This window comes from Rhineura floridana, chromosome 1 (assembly GCF_030035675.1).
Source record: "Rhineura floridana isolate rRhiFlo1 chromosome 1, rRhiFlo1.hap2, whole genome shotgun sequence".
Taxonomy (NCBI): Eukaryota; Metazoa; Chordata; class Lepidosauria; order Squamata; family Rhineuridae; genus Rhineura; species Rhineura floridana.
The window spans coordinates 312,225,614-312,241,416 of NC_084480.1; the positions used below are offsets into that span (position 1 = coordinate 312,225,614).

General features: G+C 43.7%; 1 protein-coding gene across 1 annotated transcript in view; it reads right to left on the bottom strand.

Annotated features, from left to right (window-relative positions):
* Window positions 1-15,803, bottom strand: part of FAM135B (family with sequence similarity 135 member B) — a 153,211-nt gene that overhangs the window by 25,261 nt on the left and 112,147 nt on the right. Inside the window, exons 9-14 of the mRNA XM_061607839.1 lie at window positions 13,991-14,146; window positions 11,311-11,384; window positions 9,270-9,424; window positions 5,187-7,218; window positions 2,868-3,034; window positions 1,172-1,263 (exon numbers count right to left, since the gene is read on the bottom strand). Coding sequence (XP_061463823.1) covers window positions 1,172-1,263; window positions 2,868-3,034; window positions 5,187-7,218; window positions 9,270-9,424; window positions 11,311-11,384; window positions 13,991-14,146 — 2,676 coding nt within the window. The remainder of the gene's footprint in view (window positions 1-1,171; window positions 1,264-2,867; window positions 3,035-5,186; window positions 7,219-9,269; window positions 9,425-11,310; window positions 11,385-13,990; window positions 14,147-15,803) is intronic.

Below are 15,803 nucleotides of genomic sequence, written 5' to 3' on the forward strand. Positions count from 1 at the left end.
TAGCTTCTTTTATTCTTCAGTGGCAGTAGAAGATTTTGGTAGTTGTTCCTGATGGCTGTCATTTTATTTTCCCCGAGTGGCCCAGAAGTTGCATGATGGGGTGGTGGTGAGCCACCAGTAGGGACACCATTCCCCCCTCCCCAAATGTCATGACATTATGAAATGTCAGGGACGTTCTGTGAAAATAAAATATTGGCCACCACGAATGGCAGCTGAAATCAGTTCTGTTGTCACTGCCCCAGACAATTGTAGAAATACTCATCAAGAAAGTGGAAAAACCCAACTGAAACAGATGTAATGCAACGATTGTGTATCTAAGGAATAGCAAAATTAGTATGAATGTAATGAATGATCAACACAACTAAATAAGTCTTTCATTATGAAAACAAATGGGGAAAAGTCAGTTCAGTGCAGAGCTTGGAAAAGTTACTTTTTTGGACTACAACTCCCATCAGCCCACTCCAGTGGCCATGCTGGCTGGGACTGATGGGAGTTGTAGTTTAAAAAAGTAACTTTCCCAAGCTCTGGTTCAGGGGTAGAGTATCTACTTCGCATGCATCAAGTCAAAGGTCCAATTCTCATTGTCTCCAAGTAGGGCTGGAAATGTCCTCTGAAAGAGAGTACCTGCCAGTCAGTGTAGACAATACAGCTTCCTATATTTCTAATGGGAAAAAAGAAAACCTTCCATGCCCCTAATTATTCTCTGCTGCTTCGTGTTCACATAGTACAGAGTAAAACTATGGAATCCACTCACACAAGAGACAGTGATGGCCACCAATTTGGATGGCTTTAAAAGAGGAGTAGAAGGATAAGGCTCTCAAGGGCTAGTTACCTTGAGGACTATGTTCCACCTTCACTGTTGGAGGCATGATGCCTCTCAATGCCAGTTGTTGGAAATCATAGGAAGAAAGAGTGAAGTGCTCAGGTCCTGCTTGCAGGCTTCTCATAGGCATATGGATAGTCACTGTGAGAACAGGATACTGGACTAGATGGGCCACTGGCCATGGGCCACTGGCCTGATGCAGCAGGCTGCTCTTATGTTCATTTGTTAAAAATGGTGGTATTCTTAATTCTTTCATTTTTATTTTATTATGTGTTGAGCACATCATTATCAAATGGAAATGTGGGGGTACAAACCTTAAAACAAATAAATAAGAAATGAACAAAATACCTGGTTCCTTTCTGACATCAAGAAGTCCAGCTTTCCACCAGGGAGACCCAGTTCAATGAAAGTTTTTACCAGCCGGAGATCTGCACTGTTACCTTAAGGGAAAAAATCACATTTCTTAGACATGGGTTCCATAATGAAGGACATTATCCACAAACCCTTCATCCTGCATCTCTTGGGGAGACTGGCAGTGATGAACTGGTACTTCCTTTTCCACTGCCCTCACTGCCCTCAATCATATGGAAGGAGGAAGGAGCTACAGTTTCCAGGAAAACAAGGATGGTTTAGGGGGAAATGATGGCAATGTAGCAGTGAATCAAGGCTGTGAACACAACAGTTCAAAGGACATTTCAGTTTCCCATTTCCTAATTCTGGCTCCACCCACTGGTGGCATGTAGACCTTGGAAGGTTGCCCAGAAAAGAATGTGGCCCTTGGGCTGGAAAAAAAATAAATTCCACATCCCTGCATTATACATCTCACCTGAGGAATTATTAGATTTGGTGATAAGTTGGTATGTAGACTCCTCTTGCATAAATTAATCATTAAAAAAACTTGTAATTAACTAAAATGTATCCCTTGCAGATTGCAAATATACAAGTAACTTACAGAAACTGTGAAGGAGTCAAACACTATCTTAAAATAGGCACTCCCCTCTTTTTTTTCTCTACCATGAGCAGTAACAGTGGTGGGATGGGGGGCGGTGTTCACCTGACCTCTAGTTGTTGTTGCATACCAGGATGAAGAGGGGGACAGGGAGGGGACAGGAGGAGAGGACAGCCTGGTACAAATGCACCAGCAAAAGTATGCTGCTTGCTGTAAGACCATAAATTTATGCAAATTAAATTGAATTAATTAACTGACCAAAATCATTTGATTGTCTAAGATTTCTTTAATAGAGTGGCTACTCTAAACTTGAAAAAACGTTTATCAGACATCTTTTGGCCTCCTTCAAAATGCCTAAACACTTTTATCAGGGAGGAGGAACATTCCAATGCACTTTGATTTTCATTCTAGACCACACCTGGGCAATCTGTGATTGAGGCATGTGTGGTTGTGTGTGTGCGTGTAGGAGAGGTGGAGTCATCAGTCTGGATGATGCAGAGAGAATCCGTGTAGAAGGTCCCAGGTTTGAAAGTGTGCATGCAATTTTGGCAGATGTTGCAATAGTCCTTGGAGAAGGGTGGGGTACAGTGTCAAGGGATAATGCTGTGCAGATTGTAAAAGGGTTGTGTAATAATATTATGTTGACCTTGTCAAATGTGAACCTCACAAAATGACATGGTATCTCCTGCTCTTTGTCCTTGAGAGCCTCCTTCTGAAATGCACCCCCACCAATTCCAAATCCCCCAACTCTATTACATTATTGCTTTGTTAACCAGTTTCGTGTTAACCGGTTACTTGTTTGGGACACTCATTTTGAACTATAAACATGGAAGATTCTCTTTGCTAGCAGAAAATCCTGGATGTCTGTAGGAGCGCTACAAAGACCTCAGGCATGGATGTTTGTCTACATAAAGACCACAGATCTTCAACCTTGGGTTCCCAGATGTTCTTGGACTACAACTCTTATCCCCACCTGCCAGTCGAGCCAGTGATCAGGACCCAACCATTTGCAAGGACATCATCTGCGGCGTTCCATTTTGCAAACACTCTATATCCAGAAAGCCCTATTATCTCCATCTCTCTCTTTGGCCTTACCATCCAGCCCATGGACACAGACCACCAGGTGAATCCCATCTTCCAAATTTTCTTCCTCTTCCTCTGGTGGAAAATATGGGATATCAGAAGCGAGTACAGACAAGTCACTGTACAGAAATCCTTCAATCTTCAGTTCTTTTTTAAATTTTCCTTTGGCCTGATAAAAACTGGAGAATACACTAATTAATCACCGGTGGAGCTGGGCATCCAACAGTTAGTGACTTTTTTTACCATTGTATTCATGGAGTGGAGTGTGGGAATCTTGTCACTGTAGCTTACAGATCAGCTGGGAGAATGACAACCACATTCAGATTTTTAAATTTCAATCCAAATGCCAGCCACTCACATCCCCAATGATAAAGGCAATGCCTACTCCCATCCCTGCTCCCCTCCCGCAGCCAACAAGACATGAGTTGTATTCAGGCATAGCTATGGATAGTGAACGCACAAAGGACAGGGTGACCAGCATCTCCCATCTACATATGTTCATTCAAATGTTTGAATGGACACACACACCGCATGTGTGGAGCTGAATGTATGGAAAGCATTTCCCATGCAACCTGGAACCAGAAAAGGGACTGGTAGGGAAGCACCTGAATAGAGCCAATTCCGCAAAGCCAATCAACATGCTCAGATAAACTGCACAGTGCAGTTTAGAGCTGAGCTCAACATTCAAAATGTGTGGTGTAGAAAGGCCCAGTGGATGCATCCTCTGATGCTGTTTGGGGAAGAGTCGTCGTCCAGTGGTACAGCATCTCCTTTGCCTGCTGAAGGTCCCAGGTGCAATCCAGAGCTTGGAAAAGTTACTTTTTTAAACTACAACTCCCATCAGCCCCAGCCAGCATGGCCACAGAATTGAGCTGATGGGAGTTGTAGTTCCAAAAAGTAACTGTTCCAAGCTCTGGTTCAATCCCTGGCAACTCCAGCTAGGGCTGGGAGAGACCCCTCTCTGAAACCCTGGAGGGCTGCTGCCAGTCAGTGTAGACAATACTAAGCTAGATGGACAAATGATCTGATGGTATAAAGTAGCTTCATATGCTCCTTTGGAGCCTTTAAAAGGATACATATGCATTGCCATCCACCAGCCTTATCCAAAGAGAGCAGGGGTGGGGAACTTCAGGGTCGAGGGCTGAATGCGGCCCTCCAGGCCTTTCAATCTGGCCCTTTGGCCTCTTCACAGGTCACACACCTTCCTTGAGTCTCTCTCTCTCTCTTTTTGCTTTTGCTTTGCTTTTGCCTGGCTGGAACGTGTCTGATAATTGCCTCTTGCTTGCCTGGATGGAGAGAGCCAGTGTGGCGTAGTGGTTAAGGTGTTGGACTACGACCTGGGATGCCAGGGTTCGAATCCCCACACAGCCATGAAGCTCACTGGGTGACCTTGGGCCAGTCACTGCCTCTCAGCCTCAGAGGGAGGCAATGGTAACCCCCCTCTGAATGCCGCTTACCATGGACACCCTATTCGTAGGGTCGCCATAAGTCGGGATTGACTTGAAGGCAGGCCATTTCCATTTGCCTGGATGGAGAATAGGGAGTGGTGCGTGAGTGTGCAGAAATGAACCTAACTGCCCAATGGTACAATTTACATTCCCGTTGCCTCTGGCCCCTCCCTTCACTGACATATGGCCCCCAGAAGCTTGCCCAAAAGGGGATGCAGCCCTCGGGCTGTAACACAGCTCTATACATGCAAAGCAGGCACTGTGCCACTGGCCTAAGTTTTCTCAAAAAAAATCCAAAGGTGTTTCTGTCTCTGTTCTTTAAGGAGCTGGGCTTATGGCTTACCAGCAGAGACTGAAGCTCACAGCGACATACACCTCCTGATCGTGGAGAGGCTTGTAAGCATATTCTGGGCTGTGTACACACCGTACATTTAAAACACATGGCTTCCCCCAAAGAATCCTGGGAACAGTAGCTTGTTAAGGGTGTTGGGAACGGTAGCTCTGTGATGAGTAAACTACAGTTCCAGGGTTCCTTTGGGGGAAGTAATGTGCTTTAAATGCGCTTTAAATGTATGGTGTGGACGCAGCCCTAATGTACATGCTTTCAAGGCCCTTTCAGAATTTGTTGCTGAGTGCACCTCAGTTGGACAGAAAAGCCCTCAGTCTCCAATGCACTTTTAACTTTTATAACACCTGAAACAGCTCAAGAGTGGTTGGACTGTCTGTGCAGAGGATGGTTTTGAATTCCTGTATTTTGGGGAAACGGTACACTTCCACTATCACAACTGCTGCTGTAATCAATAGTACTGAATGAAACCCCCAAATCCAGGAGATGACAGCCATCTGAACATGCAAAGGATGAAAAGTCCTGGGACATCCTTACCTAAACATTCTTTCATTGGCCTCCTCATCCACATCACTGGACCCGCAGGAGATGACCCCAAAGGAGCCCACCGGTTGGTGAGTGATCGGAGAAGTGGCCTGCTTGGAGGAGAAGCCAGCCACTGGTGCTGGGGCCTCTTTGAGAACTGAAGAGAAAGGAAGACATGTGGCCGTGCAAGAAACAGATAAGTTGACCACCTCAATAGCCTTTTTGCTCTCAAGCACCAATGCCTCTGGAACTGCAGAATGGAAGCCAGTGCTGTTTGCCGCCGTTTTGAGCTCTCGGTTTTCTGATTCTGCACAGTAGGAGCCACAGCCGGATCTGTTATCCAGCTCAATTTCCTGAAAGTTGGGTATTTCTCCACCATATGTCATTATTTTGCCATTGGCAAGAGAGCTGCCATGGTGCCCCTTGGTAGAGACGGATTCGGGTACCACCTCTGAGGCAGGGATGGTGTAGCAGAAATCTGGTGTGTGGTTCTCAAGGTGTGACAAAGCCTCAATGTCTGTGGAATACAAGCTGTGCCCTGTGTGCAAATTTACTTCTTCATCACATAAGTCAAAATGAGCAGCATTTGTGTCCAAATAGTCATTGATCCTTTCCAAGAGGACTTCCCTTTTTCTCTTCGGCAGCTGGTATTCAACTGTGCCATCCAGATTTCCATTTTGCATTAGGAACACAGGTTCCCCTGAGGCTTCTAAGCTACAGTCCATTTCTAAAAAGCTTTCAGCGGCTTCTAGTAAGTGAGAACTGCCACCATTTTCTGCAAAGGCAGATTTGGGATGCTCAGTTGTACCCAATGGAAGTGGTGGCCTGCCATTTTCTCTGTCATCCTGGGCTGTGGAAACGTTTCCTGCTAAGGACATGCTGGTGCACCCTATTTCTACATATTGTCCCTCTGCACTGTCCGAGATGGTTTGAATGTGTTTGGATATATCCATGTCATCAGCGGACTCCTCGGGGCTACTGATCTGAGGAGCCGAGATAGACTTCGTCAGCTTATTGGGCTCCACCTCCCGCTCTTCGTCCTCGTAGGGCAAGGAGCTAATTGACGTAAGTGAGGCTTGGATGCCGCTGGGCAAGCTGGTGTTACTTTCTGTGTGCCCACCCTCTAGAGAGTTCCGGTGAATTGTGTGCCTTCTGACAAGCTGGTGGAGAATCTCCTGGTCGCTGGGCAACTCCAAGGCTTTGCTCCGTGCATCAGACCAAGCTACTGAACTGGGCTCACTTTCAATCCCCGAGTCTGAAATTAGTGACGAAGATCTCTTAATGACTCCTGATGTCAAGCTAAACTCCTGGCACTCCTGCACTCTTTGCTCCTGAAAAGATCTGGCTTCCTCAATACCTTTTATCTGCTTCAGTGCACCCAAATGGTCACTTACATCAAATGCCCTCAATGCTGGCAATGCTGGCACTCCACCCTGATCCACTGGTTCCTCTTCAGCATTTTCTTTATGAAGCAGGAGTTTGTCCAAGGCAAGAGTAGACCCGGATTGATCCCTTCTAACTTGGCTCAATTCAATCCCATGGTACATGTCGCCGTCATACAGGGCAGTCATGACTAGCATTGGTTCTCTTGGATAGCCACCATTACACACTGGGTTCATGTCCAAATACGCCACCTCTGCTAAGAGTCTATCATTGTTATTTTCTGCAAACTCCATTGGCTTCTTGAGGCTTTCTGTAGGACCTGCCTGGACATTTGATTGCAAATCAAAAATAACATTGCTAGCCAGATCTGACTGATTCTCATGAGATTGGACATATCCATTCATTGCATGTATTTGAGTTGTGGAGAGATCCTTGAAACTCTTGACCATGCAGGAATCTCCTTCTGGATAGCTGCAACCATACACTGATTTCCCATTTATCCTATCTGTATGGATGACGAAAGGAGCATCGTTCCTGAAATTTCCCTTTGCTAAAACAGTGTTGTCGTTTGAGGAAGGACCCTCAAACTTTTCTGTTAAGTCCACTTGTGAAATACCCACAGCAGAAGCCACACCATTTGGCAAACTGTCTAAGCCCTGAACTGAAAGAGAAAGAAAAAAAAGGCATGAAAAACCCAAACTAAATTATTACCCTAACACCACAAAAAAATAATTGTTTTAGTAAAATTACCAGCCTGATCCTAAAAGCATGTGGAGTGATGGGTAAAAATCCCTATTCCCCCCAAAAGTTGCTACATTTATCAAAATCACTGATCTTATCACAGCTTTCCTTGGATGCTTTGCCTGAGGAGGCATTTCTAAATTTGAATGTTGGTGTAGGAGTGATCTGGTGAGAGCATAGAGACACACAAAGATACCCCTAATACCTTGGCTCCAACACAAATCTTCTTTTGCAAAATTTTGGGCCAACTCCTACACATTTAGATTTGATTTAGACTCTGGGGAAAAAAAGTCCTCGTGGAATAGCATAAAGAATACATTCAGGAGCAGATTGCCCAGTGGAACAGAGACTTCTACTGTTCTATTGCACATTTATTTTTAGTTCCACTAGAATGGAAGAAGTATTTATCTAGGTACTCTCATCCCTTTTCCCCCACCCCCCATCGAGTGCATTGTTATGTAGTTAGCTGGCCACTGGCTATTAACTAGAGATGGAAGGAGGTAGCAGTTTCCATCCTGTCCTGTGTTTGTCACGATCAGCACTGTTTCTGTTCTGCTACAGTTCAGCAGAAGAGGAGAGTGCTCTTGTGCTCAGGTCCTGCTTGTAGGCTTTCCATTGGGGCATCTGGTTGGCCACTGTGAGAACAGGATGCTGGACTAGATAGGCCACTGACCTGATCCAGCAGGTCTTCTTATTTTCTTACGGCTTCTGCTAAAACCAACTTTTTTGTGTGTCTTTGCTATCTGCTATGGCCAAAACTAACGTAATGGGAAGTGTCAAAAGCCATGCAGAAAATACAATTACGTTCACAGACAAGGGAAAAAAAAAACAATGATAGGGAATTCCACTTGCATTCGCTTGTCTGATTTCTGTTCCTGACCTCGGATGAACATGCACATTGTGGCAATTTCCACTCCCATTCCCATTGGAATTCTCAATAGCTTCCTCACGGCAGCATCACTGCCACTTCATGGGAGAAGGGGGGGGAGGAGAGAGGCAGTCTTGACCTTGTTGTTGCCCCAGTAAACAGCAGCAACACTGCTGGTGGGAGGCTTTTCCTGTGGCTCTGCCCCATCAGTTGAGCAGCTCCCGGATACAGCCATGGCAAACAACTAATATTGGGTCTTTGCCACATTTCCACATAATTTCACTTTCTTTTCTCTTTTTAAAAGCCCTAATGGAAATCTTGTATCAGCACTTTAGGGCACCTTTCTCCAAATACACACATTTTTGCATACAGTTTCCCTAATATAACATTTCTATGCTATTTTCTCTCATCTGCACCCTTTCCTTTAATATATATTTACAAACTTTTTTCATTCAAGGATTGCATTGTACAATTCAAAGAAGCAGGGTCAGTTTTTACTCTGCTCCATTCCGCTCTGCATGTTAAGAATAGTCTTCTGGATCAGGCCAATGGCCCATCTAATCCAGCCTCCTGTTCTCACAGTTGCCAAATATTGTTTCAGGATGTGGCAACTGTAGTTATAGTTGTGCCTCAACCTAGCCATGTCTAGGCCAAATCAGATGGGCAGATTTCATTAACATTCTTGCCCACTGCATAATGCCTCCCTTTGGAAATTTCCACAACTCCTTTGCAAAACGGTGAGAAAATTATCTACAGTGGGATTGGTGTCAGGGGAAAGATGGATCTAAGAAACTTCATATCTGCAAAGCGAATCCAAACTGCTGCTGAACATCCTGTGATCTTGTCCTCTGCGGTTGTGTACCGTTATCTCCGCTCAGGATTTGATCTGTCATTCCTCATCACATGAGCAGATGCCTTTATTTATTTATTCGATTTATATCCTGCCCTTTCTCCCAGTAGGAGCCCAGGGTGGCACATCATGTGCCACATGGAAAAGCACAGGCAGAACGCTCAAGGAATTGTGGCACATGAGCCGAGTCTCTCACCCTGCACATTTTGTGACACTCCCTAGGAGGACAGCCCAAGCTCTGCAGATTACCCACCTTTGTAGGGGGAATCTACATATCTGTCTTCAAAAATAATCGGCAGGGTGCTCCAGTCACCATCAATGTCGAGGCACTCTACTGGCAGGGGGGGCATGCTGGTGAGGTACTCAGAGGCCCGGACTTCTGATGAAACTTGGTTGTGATGCTGGATGCTATTTGGAAAGAAACAGAAAAAAACCCCACCCAAATCACCTTTTCATCACTATGCTGAGTTCCCACTTCCAGTTCCGTTGGGTTGAGTCCTGCCTCATCTAGTTTACCATGATCTCCAGAAACATTTCTCTTAAGCCAAACATGAAATACCATTTAAATCAGGTGTGGGGAACCTTTTTCAGCCTGAGGGCTGCATTCCATTCAGGGCACTCTTCTGAGGGCTACAGGCAAAAGTAGGTGGAGCATTTGCACACACACACACTATTCCAGGGACGGAAAGATCTGTCAATTTCGGTTCTCTCAATTTCTCACTTTTCTTGCCTTTCTTTTCATGATAGAAACCCAAGACGGCTTAAATATGGTTCCCAGGCGGTCTCCCATCCAGGCACTAACCAGACCTGACCCTGCTTAGCTTCAGCAGGGAGCTGACCTCATGTGCCTTCAGACCATAGCCTGGGACTATCTGACTGACTAAATTCAGTCCTCTACACTTCTGCAGCAATCTGCGATTTTTCTTAAAAGCCTCATGAAAATTTGCCACCGTTTTAGTGCAAATTTCTCCAAATAAGCACATTTCTGTAGGCAGCTTTGACAAAGGTGTACATTTCTGCAAGCTGTTTCTCATCACATCATGCCTTTTTGCATGTTGTTTTCACTGAGGTATTCATTTTTAAGCACGCTTTCCCCTAATCTATGCATTTTTGTAAATGTTGTTTAGTTGGCAAACTGCATCGCAAAATTCTAATAAATGCAGATTTCAAAGGATGGCTGTGTTTCGGTTCTCATATTGTTCTGGAAAATGCGAATTTGATCAATCCTGCTTGAAACACTAACTGAATCGAAATTCTAACCCATCCCTACACTATTAGAGGTCACATTTCAGCCAGGCAAAAACACGCAGGGTAAGAAGCAAGACCAGTGAGGGGTGTGGCTTGGGGTTCTGAGGGCCACGTAGGAAGGCCTGGAGAGCCATATTGGCTCCTGGGCCTGAGGTTCCTCACCCCTCCTCTAAAATCAAAACCACATCATACTGGCTCTTTACTGCTGTAACAGATTATCTCCTCACACCCAACACTCATTCTAAGCCCTAAATGATTTGGGACACCAACATATGAAGGGATACCTATCCCTGTTGCAGCCTGCCCATGTTGTTAGGACTTGTGGGCAGGAAGAGAGGATATTCTCATTATCTCATCTCCAGGGGACATATATCATGTGGTGGTAAGGGATAAAGCTTTCTCTGTGGTGGCACCCCAGTTATGGGGATCTTCTGTGCCCACTACATTGGAGAAAGTGTAATGCATATTGGATTTTCTATGGGCTGGGAGCTAGCATGTGTGGACCTGGCCCTAAAAGTCAGCCTTACAATATCTTAGGGTACTATCCTGTACCTGCTTTCCAGAGAATAAGCCCCACTGTGCTCAGTGGAACTTACTACTGCAGGGGCGAGCCTGTGCTGAGATCATGAAGGAGCAAGCTTTTCCACCCGCCTTGCCACCTCACTCCTGCTCTATCTGCTATCTTTCTAGGGGCTACCCTTTACCACATAGATGAATATGTTTGGCTCTCAGTTGTTGCTTCTTTCTTTAAAAAAATGTTAAGCTTTCGTTGTCTTAAATTTTTGTAAATCGTATTGTTCTTCACTTACTTGCATTTTGTATTTGTGTGTATCTTTTGTGAGCCACCATGGGGACCCTATCTGGCCACAAGGCAGCATAGAAATCAACCCTAACATAACACAACTGCTGGGCAGCCATGTATAAAATTACACTGTCAAATAAGTGCATCATTTATTCAAACCAATGTTTGTTTTCAGAGAGAAACATTACTAAAATCAATTTTTCAGCATAGGAGAATGGTAGGAAATGAATACAAAATTACATACAGGCTTTCCTGGAAAGTCACCGCAGCTAGCTTTTGATGTTCAGCATAGAAGAAAGCCTCAGAGAATCTTCTTATCTGGTGAAGAAACATATGTTAGAATGTCTATCGTCTTCAATACCTAGTCTATAATTGATGTAGCTATGTCTATCATCTGTGTACAAAAGCTTACTGCAACCAATGCTCTTGGAACCAGGGTCATCACCATTGCATTAAAAACTGCTGCATAAGTTTTGGACACAAAGAAAATGTATCTTGGTTTGTTTAGACAAGCGAGTCCGGAAGTTGCGCTGACTAAGACTTCAAGATATACAGTATATGTATTCATTAAAAGGCAAACAAAACTTGCGGTTTAAGAACATACCTAGAGCCAACAGATATTTCTATCTAACTTTTAAAAGCAGGGAAATTGGGCAGCTATAGTGAATGCACCAGGGGAGCAGGAGACCTGACCTCCTCTTTAAGATATTGTACTGCCCTACACATTTGTGAAAATAAAAACACAATTTGGGTTGGTCTTTCACAGTCCAATCCACTTGCTGTGTAGCTTGGAAGAATTTGGTAACATGTGCCTCTGTGCATATGGGGAGTGGTGGCAACATCTGCCATCTCCAAAGATGGAGAATTATATTTTTGTATGTTTGTTGGTGTTCTTCTTTGCTTCTTTCCTGTGTTACAACTCTTTCTACAGAGAATCTAACCTAGAAAATTATATTTCTCTCATTATTCATCCTAGAAATCTGTGTCAAATTTATTTTTATTAATTTCAAAGCCTTTGTATTGGTCAATGTGATATGATGGTGAAGACAGCCTTTTGTGTTTCAAACTGGAGGTTATGTTCTATTTCTATTTTGGGTGCATTAACAGTGGAATCTGAAACTGCAGTTTGATGTAGAATCAGACTGATTACAATATGTTGCTACTTCAGGAATGACTCTAGCTGTTGGAAAAAACAAACTTGTCTTGCCCAAGATGCATGTGTTCAGCCTGCTATGATGAAACCACTCCACTTAAGGAAAGGTGGGCTTGGTCAATTAAAAACATAGAGCACACCTAGAATTTTGCTAGAATATATTTTACCTCCCACTGTTTTATCTTCTGCAAACTGAGACCTCATGTCCATTGGAGACTATTCTGCAGAATAGTCAGTGCCATTATTCCACAATTTTCTGAAGTTTTTTTAGCATAGACTATGCAAAGTGTTGCTGTATTTCACATATTCACAGAAACAGAAGCAAAAGAAAATGATTTATAGGAAACATCACTAAAATTCAGAAGTAATTCATACATATTTAAAGTGACTATCTGAACTATATCAACTATCTTAATATTGTTGCTTCCTCCCTGCTAAAACAAGATCAACACAGCACATGTCTTGTTTCTGTTATTTGGGCTGATGGCAGGTGTTGCCACCACTCAACATATGCTCAGAGGCACATTACCAAATTCTGTCAAGCTACACATGAAGTGGATTGGACTGTGAAAGACCAACCCAAATTGTGTTTGCAGTTTGACAAATTTGTAGGGCAGTATTTCAGAGAGTAGGTCAGGTCTCCTGTTCCCCTGGTGTATTCACTATAGCTGCCCAATTTCCCTGCTTTCAAAAGTTTGATAGAAATATCTGTTGGCTATAGGTACGTTCTTAAACTGCAAAGTTTTTTTGCCTGTTAGGGAATACATATATAGTAGTCTTAGTCAGCACAACTTCTGAACTCACTTGTCTGAACAAACAAAGATAACTTTTCTTTGTGTTCCAAATTTATGCAGCAGTTTTTAATGCAATGGTGATGACCCTGGTTCCAAGAGCATTAGTTGCAGTAAGCTTTTGTGCTAGAAGTTGTACTGACTAAGACTACAAGATTCAGTATATATGTATTTATTTAGCCAATGTAGGGCACAATCCAATTAAACATGCATTTGAGACAGAGAGAGACAGAGACAGAGACAGAGAGAATTAGAAGTGTGTATTTTCAGAGAAACTTTCAAATATGTATATAAATGCAAATTTTGTGTGGATTAAAATAAAAGTGCAGATTCACATGAAAATGGGATAGAACACAACAGATTTGTGGGTGAACCTACTTGAAAACAATATGAACTGGGAACAGCCATCCCTATGATCTATACAAACATAAGCAAATTAAGGCCACATTTACACCTTTCATTTAAAGCACCGTGATACCACTTTAACAGTCATGGCTTCCCCCAAGGAATCCTGAGAACTGTAGTTTGTGAAGGCTGCTAAGAGGAGATTCCTATTTCTCCTCACAGAACTACAATTCCCAGAATGCTTTGATTATCAATTCCTCTTCTAAAACACCAGCATTAATTTCATTAAAATGCTCCTCTCCTATAAATTTTGGGGAGGTTTTCTTTCTGCCCCTCCCCACAGCGAATGGCCAAAAAGGGTTTAAAGTTGACAGGTTTGCACTAAAATGCACACAAAAAAGATTGAAATCAACACTTTATTGAAAATGTGGCAGCATTTCCACAGATTTTCATTATTGTGGATTGCAGTCCCCCAAAATAAGTATATGCAATATTCATTGTGTGACTTCGGGGAACTCCTAAAGGTGCACAAGACATTCCTGCAATGCCCCTAAAAATTAATGTGATCACCTACATCCTTTAATCATATCAGTTTTTTCTTCTCAGAATTGCCAGTCCCTGTTTTGCAATATTACCCTTAGAGTGTGATGCTCCTGAACAAGATAGGCTGTGATATCTGGATGCAGGGTTACAATCTCCAGAAACTGGGTCCAGAGAGCCAAAAGATGAGAGCAAAGCCAAGTGACATCTTTGCTGATCTGCTCTGCTATCTTTTCTGGATTGTTCAGCATCTAGAGGGATGAAACGTAGATATTAAAACAAATTAGTGACAACTAAATGAAATAACTTAATTCTTTTGCGAACATCTGAATAAACTTAGAGGAAACTCAAAATGTTTAAGAACATAGAGGCATAAGTAGACCCCTGCTAGATTTGGCCAAAGACCCATCATAGTTCAGGCACTGGTGACTTCAAGACTGGATTACAGCAATGCATTCGATGTCAGGCTTCCTTTGTGCTTGATCTGGAAACAACAGTTAGTTCAGACTGCTGCAGCACAGTTGAGGACAGGAGTGAGACCCTGTCAGCATATAACTCCTTTGCTCAGAGATCTGCACTGGTTGCCAATTCGTTAGCAGGCCAAGTTCAGGGTGTTACTCTTGGGATATAATGCCCTCAACAGCTTAGGACCAGTTTACTTGCAGGATCACCTGACCCCATGTGTGCCCATTCGAGCGCTTCAATCTTTCTGTGCTTGTAGGAAATCATTCTTTTAGTGTGGCAGTACCTACCCTTTGGAACTCCTTGCCTACTGACATCAGGCAGGCGACTTCGCTGTGTTCTTTGTGGGGCCTCCGGAAAACAATACTGTTTAGGGAAGCCTATCCAGACATGTAGATGTTGATGTGTTTTAATCTCTTTTTAGTTTACTGCTAATTTTAATTGTCTTTTAAATGCTTTTACTTCTTTGTTTTTAATTGTTTTTATTGATAATTTTAATATTGCTTGTCAACTGCTTCAAGGTCTTGTTATAATCAAGCAGCGTGTAATTTTTGTTAAACAGTCCAACATCCTTTCTCACAGTGGCCAGCAAGATGATAATGGGAAGCCCATAAGCAGGATGTGAGCACAACAGTCTCTCCCAACCAGCAGCTCTAAGCAATTGGCATTGCCACCACACCCAAAAGAAAACTCGTGACACCAATTTGGAATAATGTTATATTTATTAAAAAATATACCAGCTTTTTCAAACTTTAAGCCAACTAAACCAAATCAACCAAACTGAACTTTATTTGGGCAGGTGAGGCTAACACCTGTTTGGTAGGGAGATTTCCCTCCAGACCCCTGGGCATGTCAAAAAGCCACTGGCTGTGGCTCCGCAGCAAAGGATGTGGATGAATTTCTCCCTCCTTGCCAGTAGAACCAAGGGTGCTCATCCAACCTGTGCAACCTGGCACTATCACACTGGCATTCACCCTAATGCACAAATTAGGCCCACGAGGACACCCCCCTCCCCAGATCCCCACCAGGCCTGAAGCACTGCCAGTTCCCTAGAGGGTGCCCTTAACCCAAGAATGCCTCAGTATCCAGCTGTTTACCCCCACCTTCCTCACCTGCCCGAATTCCACACCAGCCCGGACAAGCTAACCGCACCCTTCCAAAAGCCAATTGAATTAAACCAAGCAGTATGGAGGAGGCAAAACGAAAGGAAGTCTGAAATCAGAATCTCCCACGAAATTCCTACTCAGCCCCACATGGTGACTAGCAATGCCCATATTGACAATGGTGGGAGGGTGGGTGCCGCAAGGCAAAAGAGGGGCAAGTTTGAGGGAGGAGCTGCCTTTTAAGCCCACTCACTCCTCCTCTGGATAGGCCACTCAGCCTATATGTGATTTCCCCCCTGCCCTTTGGGAACAAGTCCAAGCCTTCCAGGAAAAGAGGGGTGGA